General features: G+C 40.6%; 2 protein-coding genes across 5 annotated transcripts in view; both read right to left on the reverse strand.

Moving 5' to 3' along the window:
* The window catches only part of creb3l1 (cAMP responsive element binding protein 3-like 1), a 31,156-nt gene extending 19,151 nt beyond the window's left edge, over positions 1-12,005 (reverse strand). For all 3 annotated transcript variants that reach the window (XM_079667964.1, XM_079667965.1, XM_079667963.1), the window contains exons 1-2: positions 10,203-12,005; positions 384-519 (exon numbers count right to left, since the gene is read on the reverse strand). In XM_079667964.1, coding sequence (XP_079524090.1) covers positions 384-519; positions 10,203-10,313 — 247 coding nt within the window. In that variant the 5' untranslated portion in view covers positions 10,314-12,005. The remainder of the gene's footprint in view (positions 1-383; positions 520-10,202) is intronic.
* Positions 12,006-12,143: 138 nt separating this feature from the next.
* The window catches only part of LOC307031153 (ras-related and estrogen-regulated growth inhibitor), a 5,707-nt gene continuing 5,350 nt past the window's right edge, over positions 12,144-12,500 (reverse strand). For both annotated transcript variants that reach the window (XM_079667975.1, XM_079667976.1), the window contains exon 9: positions 12,144-12,484. The gene's annotated coding sequence lies outside the window, so the exon portion shown is untranslated. The remainder of the gene's footprint in view (positions 12,485-12,500) is intronic.

Here is a 12,500-nt window from a genome sequence, read left to right on the forward strand (position 1 = left end):
CAGACTTTCGCATCTCTCTATAGTTGGATTTTAGTTTTATAGGGGAGACAGGACCAGAGTTCTTGCTTTTGAAATCCAACCAAATAATGCATTGGGGTCTTTTTCTACTTTTTACTTTTGGCGGTTTGTCTGGAGAAATAAGGTCATCCAAATGTGACGGTGAGGAAAACTTTTGTTGTATTTCAGGGCCGTTGGAAGAGCTCCACAAACCATCCTGCTCTGATATTTTTATTGTCAATAATGGGGAAGTATGGGGAAAGTTATTGGAAGGAACGACCTCTGTGATCCAAACCCATACACATTTTTATTGTATTCATATATTTAAATTCTGAGAGGAGTGACATTTTTATTACTGTACTGATGATATTAAAAGAGGCTCTGACCTGGGCTGCTGTCGTCCATATCCATGCTTATAGGTGAAGGTCTGTCTGACACGATGGGCCGCTCTAATAGATGGTCGTCAAAGAAACTGCTGAATAATTCACTGCTGAAGTCGTCCATCTGGTCGCCGGAGAATGGCTGGAAAACATGAAGAGAGACCTTTTTTTAATTCAGCAAAACAACAGTTTTCCATGGAGCAGTTACCACTCCTATAAAAGTCTGTACTGTGGTACTTTTCATGTCTCACCAATTGTAGAGATTTGATTTCTTTCAGAAGAACTGAAGGATTACAAAGCTGAGAACAGAGCTGTTTATTTAGCTCATGAAAGATGCCTTTTTTTTTTAGATACATGAAATATAAAGAAGATGGGAGGCAACAAGTGTCAGTGTCATAAACCATATCAACGTATTTCCATCATCAGAGTTTCTCAGAGCCCAAGGTGATATCTGCAAATGTGTTGTTCGCCAAAATACAAAACGTATTCTGATCACAATGATATGAAACAAGGAGAAGAAGCACACTAGATAGGTTGGAACAAGGGGAAAAGGGCCATTCTTGCTTGACTGAAACAATTATCAAAGTATTTTTAGTCAGAGAGAGATCTGTGAGAGTCAGAAACCAGACAACCCAAAGTTCATGGAATGAACAGTCACTCAATATCGATAGATTCATCCTCAGTCTGGATGAGATGAGTCACTGAGCTGAGAGATGATGTTTAGGAAGCCTGGGACAGCATGGTGCTCTGATTTCAATGGTTATAACACACACACACACACACACACACACACACACACACACACACACACACACACACACACACACACACACACACACACACACACACACACACACACACACACACACACACACACACACACACACACACACACACACACACACACACACACACACACACACACACACACACACACACACACACACACACACACACACAGAGACACAGAGACACACACACACAGAGACACACACACACACGAGCATGAGTCACCCTGGTGTTGATCAAAAATGCACAAAACGGTACAAAAGCACACACACTTACATAGTCACACACAGATGGAATGCATTGGGACCTATTGGATAAACTAAACCCTGCTCGGAGGCCTCCAGACAGACACTGTGACAGAAATAACTCCATTTAATTCACCACAAATGCTAAATTACATTTACTGTAAGTATTTTATTCCTGGAAACTAACTTCAACTCTTGACTGAATTTGGAAAAAATTAAAAGGCTTTTTGTCCGCTATAGGCGGCACCAGCACTTAAGACATTATGATGTTTAGTTTGGACTTCATTAGGCTAAGAGTGCACATGGTTTTAGAGGTGTTCGTGTGTAGTTCCATTTCCCATTTGTAAAAGCTGACAATGTACAGTAAATCTTATTCAGATGCTTCTTGTCTGTTGGAAGCCAAGAACATGAACCGTTTTTAAGGGTGTGTGTGTGTATGTGTGTGTGTGTGTGTGTGTGTGTGTGTGTATGTGTGTGTGTGTGTGTGTGTGTGTGTGTGTGTGTGTGTGTGTGTGTGTGTGTGTGTGTGTGTGTGTGTGTGTGTGTGTGTGTGTGTGTGTGTGTGTGTGTGTGTTCGTGAGTGTGTTTAGGAGGTCAAGCATGCATGTGATTAAATTCTGGGACACATGCCGCTGTGTAAAAGAAACATGTGGAGTAAGCGCATATTCATATATGGAGGCAAAAAGGGGAGTGAATGTGCCACTTCACACTTACTGGATAAAAGGTACTTATTTTCCTTGCTATTGTTGCTACGTTAAATGCATTCAACTGTCTAAACACACTTTTACTTTGAAGAAGCCACAATAAAGTCTTTGTTGCAAAAGGAACCACAACAATAAGTGTTTTTGAACAGAATCTCAATGCTTAACAGAGCTCTCTGCAGGACAAAACTGACAGGCCCCGCTCAACAGGGTGTGTGCGTTCACTCAGTTATCCTGCAGCTACTTGCTCTGTCAAACACAAGCTAATACTCACTCAATCCAAATCAAACACACCTTTAAAAACATTTAATACTGACAGAGAAGCCTTGTTCTCCTGCTGCCCTTTATGTTCACATAATACAATTCCGTCCCTTTAAATCTTTTAGGTTATATAGGTCACATTTAAACTGCCCCACTCAAAAACAAACAGGGAAAAGTTTCCCATGTGGAGAAATGTGGGTGAGACTGGTCTGATGCAAGGGGAAAGAGAAAAGGAAAGTCCAAAATTGAAACACTTAGATCAACAGTGTTAGGAAGGATGTTGGTGTCTACTAACAGTCGTGACATTTGACTTAATAATCAGTGGTGCTTTGTACCTTTCACCGAGCCTAATCTTTTCTCTAATCCAACATGACATGATCATTATGTAAACACAAGACTTTACTCACACACAACATGTTTAACTATCCTGGCTGATAAGATCTCCTTCTCTCAGGGCCGGGTAAGTACAGACTGTTTCTTTGATATCTCCTTCCCTTTCCAATTTGACTATCATAAATATGTGAATTAGACATTTGAATAAGATACAAAGGGATGGATGGATCTTTTTATGCACTGCTTTTCTGGATTTATCATTTGTTTTTTAGAAATAAAAACCATTTACCGTCATGCTAATCATTAGATTATCACATTTCCCAGTTATTCGGACACCACTTGATTGCAGCACAAAAGCCTTATCTTGCAAAATGTTACAAGAGTGAAAAAAAAAAAAGAATCTGACTCATAACTTGGATCCAACTCCACAATTTCTGTGGGTCATAATGGGTCAGTTTATTCTACTTAAAATCAAATATTCCCCGTTTGATTCATCGTTTCCAAGGAAAGTAACATGGAAATCTGGCCTGTAGTCTTTCTGTAATCCTGCTAACAAACAGAGAAACACATATCTTACTTGGCAGCGGTAGAAATAGGATAATATTACATTACAAGACATGTCTCAGTGTTCAGGAAGAGTGATTTCAGCCTTATTATGTATGCAGATAACCCGATATAATGTTCTCGTAACAATGAATTGATTAGAGAAAAGGTCATCATTCAGCAAAACATTGGATTCTGCTAACCTGCATCAAACCTGCACCACCTGACATTAATCAGTGGCAAATATTAAAGTTCATGCATTTATTTTCTAATCTACAGCACAGCTTTGAACCGCAGCGATAGCAGGAGCTGTTACTGTTGTGTTATTAGGACAGGAAGCTAGCTGTCAGTCGGCGTTACGGCTGCTGGACGACCAGCTGCTGCTCAGAGGGAGCAGGGGAGCAGAGGTCTGGACCTTTAATTACCTGGACCACTCTGCTGGGAAAAGAATCACATTAGGGAAGGAAGCAGTGTTAAAAAAAGACCGTTTTTATAGGTTATTTCAGTGGCACTGTGTCATTAGGGGGGATGGGTCCTGAGAAGTAAACCACACGGGGAAGGAGCTGCGAAAGATAGCAATTATAAAAGCAGAGAGCAACTTTGTGACACCTGTAATTAACAGTGTGGAGTCTCAACATATCTTTCTTTCATTTGCAGGCTCAGGTGAAAGAGGAAGAAGAGGACTAACGTTAGTCTGCACGTTAAGAATTATTTACTTTCTCTAATGCACTGAAGAAGGAAAGCCCGGGGACAAACTGCACTGAGAGCAACGCCAACGAGTTTGTTTCATTATGGCATGGATACTGCAGGGGAAACCATCGTAAACTCCTCAGAACATCATGTAAAAGCCAAAGGGAAACACACAGACAAAACATTTTCTTCTCTAGTCTCAAATTCAGACTTTAGAGCCAATGCAGTGGTTCTGGTTCTGCTTATTCTTATTCTATCGTTTGTCATGTAAACTTTCCTCTTTGCTCAAGTAAGGAAGATGTTAAAAGCACAAACTTTTGGCAGACTTCTGCAGCCATAAACACACAACTGGTTTCATAAATAACTATAACTTTAGATGCATAGCAGGTACTACTACTACTACTACTACTACTACTACTAGGCTACTACTACTGCTACTACTGCTACCGCTACCACTTCTACTACTTCTACTACTTCTACTACTACTACCGCTACTGCTACTGCTACCGCTACCACTACCCCTTCTACTACTTCTACTACTTATACTACTACTACTGCTACTGCTACTGCTACTGCTACTGCTACCGCTACCACTACCACTTCTACTACTACTACTTCTACTACTTCTACTACTACTACTACTACTGCTACTGCTACCGCTACCACTACTACTTCTACTTCTACTACTTCTACTACTTCTACTACTACTACTACTACTGCTACTGCTACCGCTACCACTACCACTTCTACTACTACTACTTCTACTACTTCTACTACTACTACTACTACTGCTACTGCTACCGCTACCACTACTACTTCTACTTCTACTACTTCTACTACTTCTACTACTACTACTACTACTGCTACTGCTACCGCTACCACTACCACTTCTACTACTACTACTTCTACTACTTCTACTACTACTTCTACTACTACTACTACTACTGCTACTGCTACCGCTACCACTACTACTTCTACTACTACTACTTCTACTACTTCTACTACTACTACTACTACTGCTACTGCTACCGCTACCACTACCACTTCTACTACTACTACTTCTACTACTTCTACTACTACTACTACTACTGCTACTGCTACCGCTACCACTACCACTTCTACTACTACTACTTCTACTACTTCTACTACTACTACTACTACTGCTACCGCTACCGCTACCACTACTACTTCTACTACTACTACTACTACTACTTCTATTACTACTACTACTACTACTACTACTAGTACTACTACTACTTCTACTACTACTACTACTGCTACTGCTACTGCTACCGCTACCACTACCACTTCTACTACTTCTACTACTTCTACTACTACTACTGCTACTGCTACTGCTACCGCTACCACTACCACTTCTACTACTACTACTTCTACTACTTCTACTACTTCTACTACTACTACTACTACTGCTACTGCTACCGCTACCACTACTACTTCCGCTACCGCTACCACTACTACTTCTACTACTACTACTACTACTACTACTACTACTTCTACTACTACTACTACTACTACTACTTCTACTACTACTACTACTTCTACTTCTACTACTTCTACTACTACTACTACTACTACTACTACTTCTACTACTACTACTTCTACTACTACTACTACTACTACTTCTACTTCTACTACTTCTACTACTACTACTACTACTACTACTACTTCTACTACTACTACTTCTACTACTACTACTACTTCTACTTCTACTACTTCTACTACTACTACTACTACTACTACTACTTCTACTACTACTACTACTACTACTACTACTACTATTACTACTTAAATTACTACTACTACTACTACTTATATTACTACTACTACTACTACTACTACTACTACTACTACTACTACTACTACTACTACTACTACTACTACGCCCTGAGACATACAGGCCAAGATGCAGGAGATGCACCGTCATGTTTGACCGCCTTCACGAACTTATTTTCACACGGTGATTACATTTTGCTGCATCACTACTGCCACCATTGAAGGAAATAGCTTCACTTTCACCATATCATGAACACTGCGCTGGACACTAGATAGTAGGACCAAAAAGCAAACTACTGAGTGGATATCTCATATCTATTTCATATGGGTTCTCTAAATCAAAATCAGTTTCATTTATAAGAAAGTGTCTTGCAGATCATAGCCTAAGTTTAGCTCTGCAGGATTTAAAAGTAAAGTGGACTAAATCTTGCAAAAAGACGACTGTAATCTTTTAATTGTAGAAAATCCTTTGGCAGGCTGTTGAGCTGGGTTTGAAGAATACATTATAAAGGCAACAAAAGCCTAAATGGCAGGTTGAGACAGAGACATTTTATAGTGTAAAATGAAATTGTGTGAGACCTGAAAACATCATGTCATTATCCTATAACACTGGCTGCCCAAAATAAGAAAATGGCAGTGTCAAAAAAAAATGTCTCTACTGTATTTGGCTTCATGTGGTGGCGTGCGGCTGCAGCGGGTTGGCTGTGTTTAACTTCACTTGAACTAAGAGAGGAGTGAGCTAAGGTTAGTGCGTGTGTGTGTGTATGTGTGTGTGTGTGTGTGTGTGTGTGTGTGTGTGTGTGTGTGTGTGTGTGTGTGTGTGTGTGTGTGTGTGTGTGTGTGTGTGTGAGAGAGTGTTTGTCTGAGTGTGTGTGCCTTGAGACTGAAGTGAACTCAGCTATAGTTCTCAGTTCAATAGTAGAAGAGTATTTTCCTTTACACACACATACACACACACACACACACACACACACACACACACACACACACACACACACACACACACACACACACACACACACACACACACACACACACACACACACACACACACACACACACACACACACACACACACACACACACACACACACACACACCCCCACACACACACACACAGCACACACACTGCTGCATGCCTGCTCACATTCCTGGCTCAGCGGCCAATCAGCAACGAGCATGCAAATGAGAGGGGCGTGTCTTTTTTAAGCTGGAGTACAGGGTCTGAACGGAGAGTAAAAAATAAAAGAATAGCAAGGAGAGAACAGAGGGGATGGATTATAAATGTAGACAAACACACCACATGTGGAGAGGACAGAAAGATTTTCTAAGTCTTTTCTTAATAACAGAAAAGAAACCACTGCAATGTCCCTGCTTGACCTCACTTTTTTTGCAAGTGTGTGTACGTTTATATGTTAATCCACTGATCCTAATGTATGCAACGTATCAACAAAATCTCACTGATACATTTCCAAGTAAATTAACAGACTTATGTTTCAGCTCCATCATAGTTACACTAAATGAATAGCACTGATTTGCAGCATTTGTGTTTCCACTCATACAATATTATCACCACGTTTTGAAATTGTCCCTCAGATGTGATCCAAGGTAACAGACCATTAATGAAAGGTCAATTTGGTGTGTTGCAGTAACCATGGTATCCACCCCTGCATTTGTCTGGCACGACTTAACACTCAAAAAGATCTAATAATAGATGAATGTGTTTGAGTCTAACCAACTAATTTCTCCTGCAGGATTTAGGAGCTCTTCTTCAATGCATGCATATAATAGGAATTGTTATGCAAAGGAATAACATCGAACAGTTCAATCCTTGTGAGTGGGAGATCTTGAGGTCGGAAGATTTAAGTCTTAATAAAAACAAGTGCCATGATATATATGGTATCCATTCTACCCTGACTTTCCATGAGGTGAAATGGGATAACTTTCTGGACCCGATGGAAGTCAGAGAAAAACGCTCTTTATGCTCAAATATGTTGGCTTGAGTTTGGATTTGTTCAAAGGCTGAATATCCTTGACTCACCATAAGTGAATAGTGATGTATTCAAGAATAACTTGAAGTGTATGAGTCGCTTTTTTATCAAAAAGAATCACTATCAGCTCTGTAGTGCCCACTCATACTTCTTATTTACACTATTTACTTCCTTGTAGTTATTAACAGAAAGTAAAGGAAGTAAACAAATGCTGTACTGCACCATAGAGCATGGCTTAAATAAAGAAGATGATGTCTGTATCTCCATTCATGATATCATCTGGACTTAAACCATCATTTGTACAAAGATATCAATGCAAAAAGTCCTCATGTGCATTTGTCTGAATGGAATAAACCAGAATACATTTACAGGAGGCTAAATGCTGATTGTAGATGGACGGCAAACATGCAAAAAAAGGCGAGTTTTCAAGATAACCCCACATTGAAGCTGGATGAAGTAATTTGGAACAGTAATTCATGGTGACGAGCTGACACCCACTCTGCAGTTTCTCTCAGCTCCTCTGAGCTTTATTGCCTCTTTCTGCACCTTGTTTTGGTTTTATGCCCCACAATTAACTGTCTTTGTTCCATCTCACTGCTTTTATTTTGCAGTTTTCAGCAATAAAGCTCAGAAAATCCATGCTACTTGCAAAGCCCCAGCAGCACCAAGGAGGTCTCTGATGCTGCACCTGTCCCTACAACACAACAGCAGATTATAGGTAAAAGATTCAAATATGTATAAGCACGACATCCTTTAGTACTCAGCCATCCTTCAGTACTCAGACATCCTTTCCCATGTCCTCAGTGGTACAGCCCAGCCTAGTGGCTTCACAGCAGAGTGGACTACTTTATTTAGAACAAGGACGGGGGGGGCTAAACCACAAGCAGACTGCTGGGCTGACTCACTGACTAGAATAGAGGTCTGCTTTCAAAACCTGTGCTTTCAAAAAAAAAGGGAGAGAAAGAGTGGAAAAAGAGATGGCTATGACAGAACAAAGCCAGAGTACTTCCTGCTGATATTGGGATCTTTATCATTTCACTCTCACTATGCAGCAGTGACACGGCTCTCAGTCTGTTTCCATTCATTAAGAGTGCAAAGCTTGGTCAAGCATGGCGTGCAAATGGGGCATGGCTGGATACTTTTGGCATTTTGTGGCTGGAGGTGCACCGCACACTTTGAGGGAAAACATTGATGTTGATTAAGGGATACTGCCTAGCTACTCTTATTACAATTAGATTCAACTCTGTACGTTTACATGCATCTAATGAGGCCATTATTATATTAATGAGCACGGTTCTGCTCCATGCAATCACAGCTACAGGTCCACCTTTATGTAAATCAAAGACGCCTCAGGTGCACCGGAGATGATGCATGCAGCTGTCGCCCTCAGGACCTAATGTGACAACAGGTGGTTTTAAAGGGGTTTTACAGCACCACTGATTAGTTTGCAGCAGCATTGAGCTGGTAGCAGCCTATTTATTTAAAGTTCCCACAGAAGACATGGCCTGCAGACTTGCAATTGACTATTGATACAGTTGTTTTGTATTATCAATGATTCAACCAAATATTTTGTCAAGTAATCAGACTAGAACAAGAGAAAAATTGCCATTTATGCTTTCAATATGACTGAAACGATCAACTGATTATCAAAATACTACTTAAAATAAGAGAATAACTTGTTGTTATCAACAATTACTGACATGTCTTCATTTAATTAGGGTTTAGGGTTCATTAAATGAAACGATAGAAGAAGCTAATTGAAAACTAATGAAGTTTAAGGTAATAGGCAGGTCTGCTGCTGCTGGGGACTGCAACGCCTGGAGCTACACAACCACACACACACACACACACACACACACACACACACACACACACACACACACACACACACACACACACACACACACACACACACACACACACACACACACACACACACACACACACACACACACACACACACACACACACACACACACACACACACACACACACAAACACAGCACTAGCAAGTTAACCAGTAACTCGCCAGCAGCCGGTGTATGTGATGCCAGTCTCACACATTAAGTTTGCTCAATTAAACACACACTAGGGCCCCAGATGTAAGTCCACACCGCCCTCCTGAGGTCCGGCTCCGGGAGGAACCGGCAGCAGAGGTGCTTTGATTTATAGCACTTTAATACAGCAGAAGAAGAAGTGACAGGCCCGAATTGGTCGTTTTTTTCACTTATGAATATATGGACTGCACATAGGCGTCATTTAAACTGTGGTCATTTCCTCACCACTTTTGGAAATGGCCAATTTTGTCCCCACTACTTTGCAATAGGATAATTTGTTTAAAAGTGTTCTGAAAATAGCATAGGAAAACATGTACAATATCGAGGACTGTTCTTACTTTTGGGGTGTGTTTCTGGTGACACAAGTGGTGCATTTTGGACCTGCGACACGTTTAATATTAGTAATAACTGAATAACTCACCACGTTCGTGAGGAAGTCTCCGTCGCTGAGCTCCTCCAGGTCCAACAGGTTGCTCCCTCCGGACGGATAGAGTTTCTCTGCGGCCAAACTGTCTAAGATAGACTCCATCATGACTTCTGTCTGCAGCTCAGTAGCCGGCTGGACTGTTAGCAAATATCAAGATAAATTCATTAAAATTCAACTGTGTTCGTTTCCAGTCGTTATTTACACCATATGCTACAGCGTTGTTTTCAGTGACAAACTGGGAAAATGTGGATAAATCACATCCTTCTGTCTGCAGCTGAAGAGTCAACGCTTTCCATCCAGCTGTGTGCGCGAGGACCAGCCTGCTCGCGTGCATTTTTGCCTCCCCCCACGAGCCAATGAGTATTTAGTCAAGCCCCGCCCCCGTGGTTTCAAAAAACGAACACGCCCCCCAAAATGTACATACATAATACTTATTTTATATTTTATCCCACCTTTGCAACAATATTTTGTCTGAAACATATTTGTGAAAATGTTTGATTGTTTTTTTTAATGATTTTGCATAAAGCATATTCAAATATAAGAGTTTAAAAACGGCAAAAGGAACTGGTGAGGGCTCAACATTGCACACATTAATAGAGTTTGAATGAACTCACATTTAATATAAATTGAAAATCATTGATATTTACTTATTTGATCATTTATTTGTATTATTTACAATGTAATGCACTTGAATGTATAGAACAGTTGTTGCATTAAAGGCCTGACCCCTGCTATACACACACAGGTGATTTCAGGATTGTGTAGGCGTGTACAGACCAGCCGACTGACATATAGCTCCCTTTTCTATTAGCTTGGGGGGAAAAATTAAAGCTTTATTATTCTTATTAAAACAAGTTTGGTGAACCAACACATTTGCTTGTACAGCTTTAACTAGAGCCTAATCAGCCAGGCTTGTGTGAAATACAAATCATGAAAAAGGAAGGTAGGGACGGTTTTGATTGATCGTTTTGACACCCCGATATATATTGCCTGCAGCTACAACACACACACACACACACACACACACACACACACACACACACACACACACACACACACACACACACACACACACACACACACACACACACACACACACACACACACACACACACACACACACACACACACACACACACACACACTCTGTAAAAGAGGAATTAATTAGCTTTTTTGCTTCAATGTCTGCTCAGGCTTGCCCATCTCATTCCTCATGCTGCCCCACATAACTCCTATGAGAGAGAGAAATGGAGAGATTAAAACCCCGTCCATTGTGCTGCAGGTATCAGAGCTTTGACCTGTTACATAATCTGGGTAGATTTCCGTGAAAGAGGCTTGTAAGAAGGGCATTATATTTATTAAGATATCTCTACAAATGGATTGTCTTGAAATTTGGTACGGGCATCAATGGCTCTCTTAACATCAGAGGGTGTGTAAGAGGTGACACGGTGATTACTATCAGCTTTTTCTGTCCATTCTTATTCACACAAAAGTCAATAACTGTCACGTTACATGTTATGATCTCTTATTACTGTTTTTCTCTGTGTCCTTTCTCTCTCAAGATATCAGTTGACAGAGGTTTCCCATCTCGAGACAGGCTGTATCTGTTGTTCTCTCCCAAACAAGGTGTTTTATATCTGTGGCGAGTTTCTATTGATTACTGTACACCTTACTACTTCTAATTAAAGGTACCCTGTGGAGTGTTTGACCACTGGTGGCACTGTGGAGCAATATTGTCACGAGACAAACCCTATTTAGTTTAAACTTGTGGGGCGATAATAACTGTTAAAGGCAGAAAAAGACAATAAGCTGACATTCAACAAAGGTGGGCTGCTTTTCATTCACTGGTTGAAACATAAAAATATGATAGGGATATTTAATATTCCTTATATTAAAATAATCTACTAATGGGGAAAGGAGGTGGTGGCAAGGAAATACATACTATAATATCGTTTATTTTATTTGTATACAAACTTCTAGTTCCGGAAAGAGCATTTAATTTAATTAATGTATTTATTCAGAATGTAAAATGTATAGAAATTGAAAAGCCGTCGCTCTGTGATTGGTCTGTTGTCTGTTGATGCAGGTGGTGACACGCAGCGCTCCGATTGGCTCCCGGTGTGATGATGCGAGGATGATGACTCATCTTCTATTCTGAGAGGAAGAGGTGACTCGGGTTCTGAACTTTCGTCTCCTTGGTGACCACTGTGATGTCATCGCCTCGCCACACATCCATTGTTGTTATCGTCCCCATCCTCTGTCTCCGTCTGTGAAATCTGATGACATCACAAA

This window comes from Notothenia rossii (genome assembly GCF_949606895.1).
Source record: "Notothenia rossii genome assembly, chromosome: 3".
Taxonomy (NCBI): domain Eukaryota; kingdom Metazoa; phylum Chordata; class Actinopteri; order Perciformes; family Nototheniidae; genus Notothenia; species Notothenia rossii.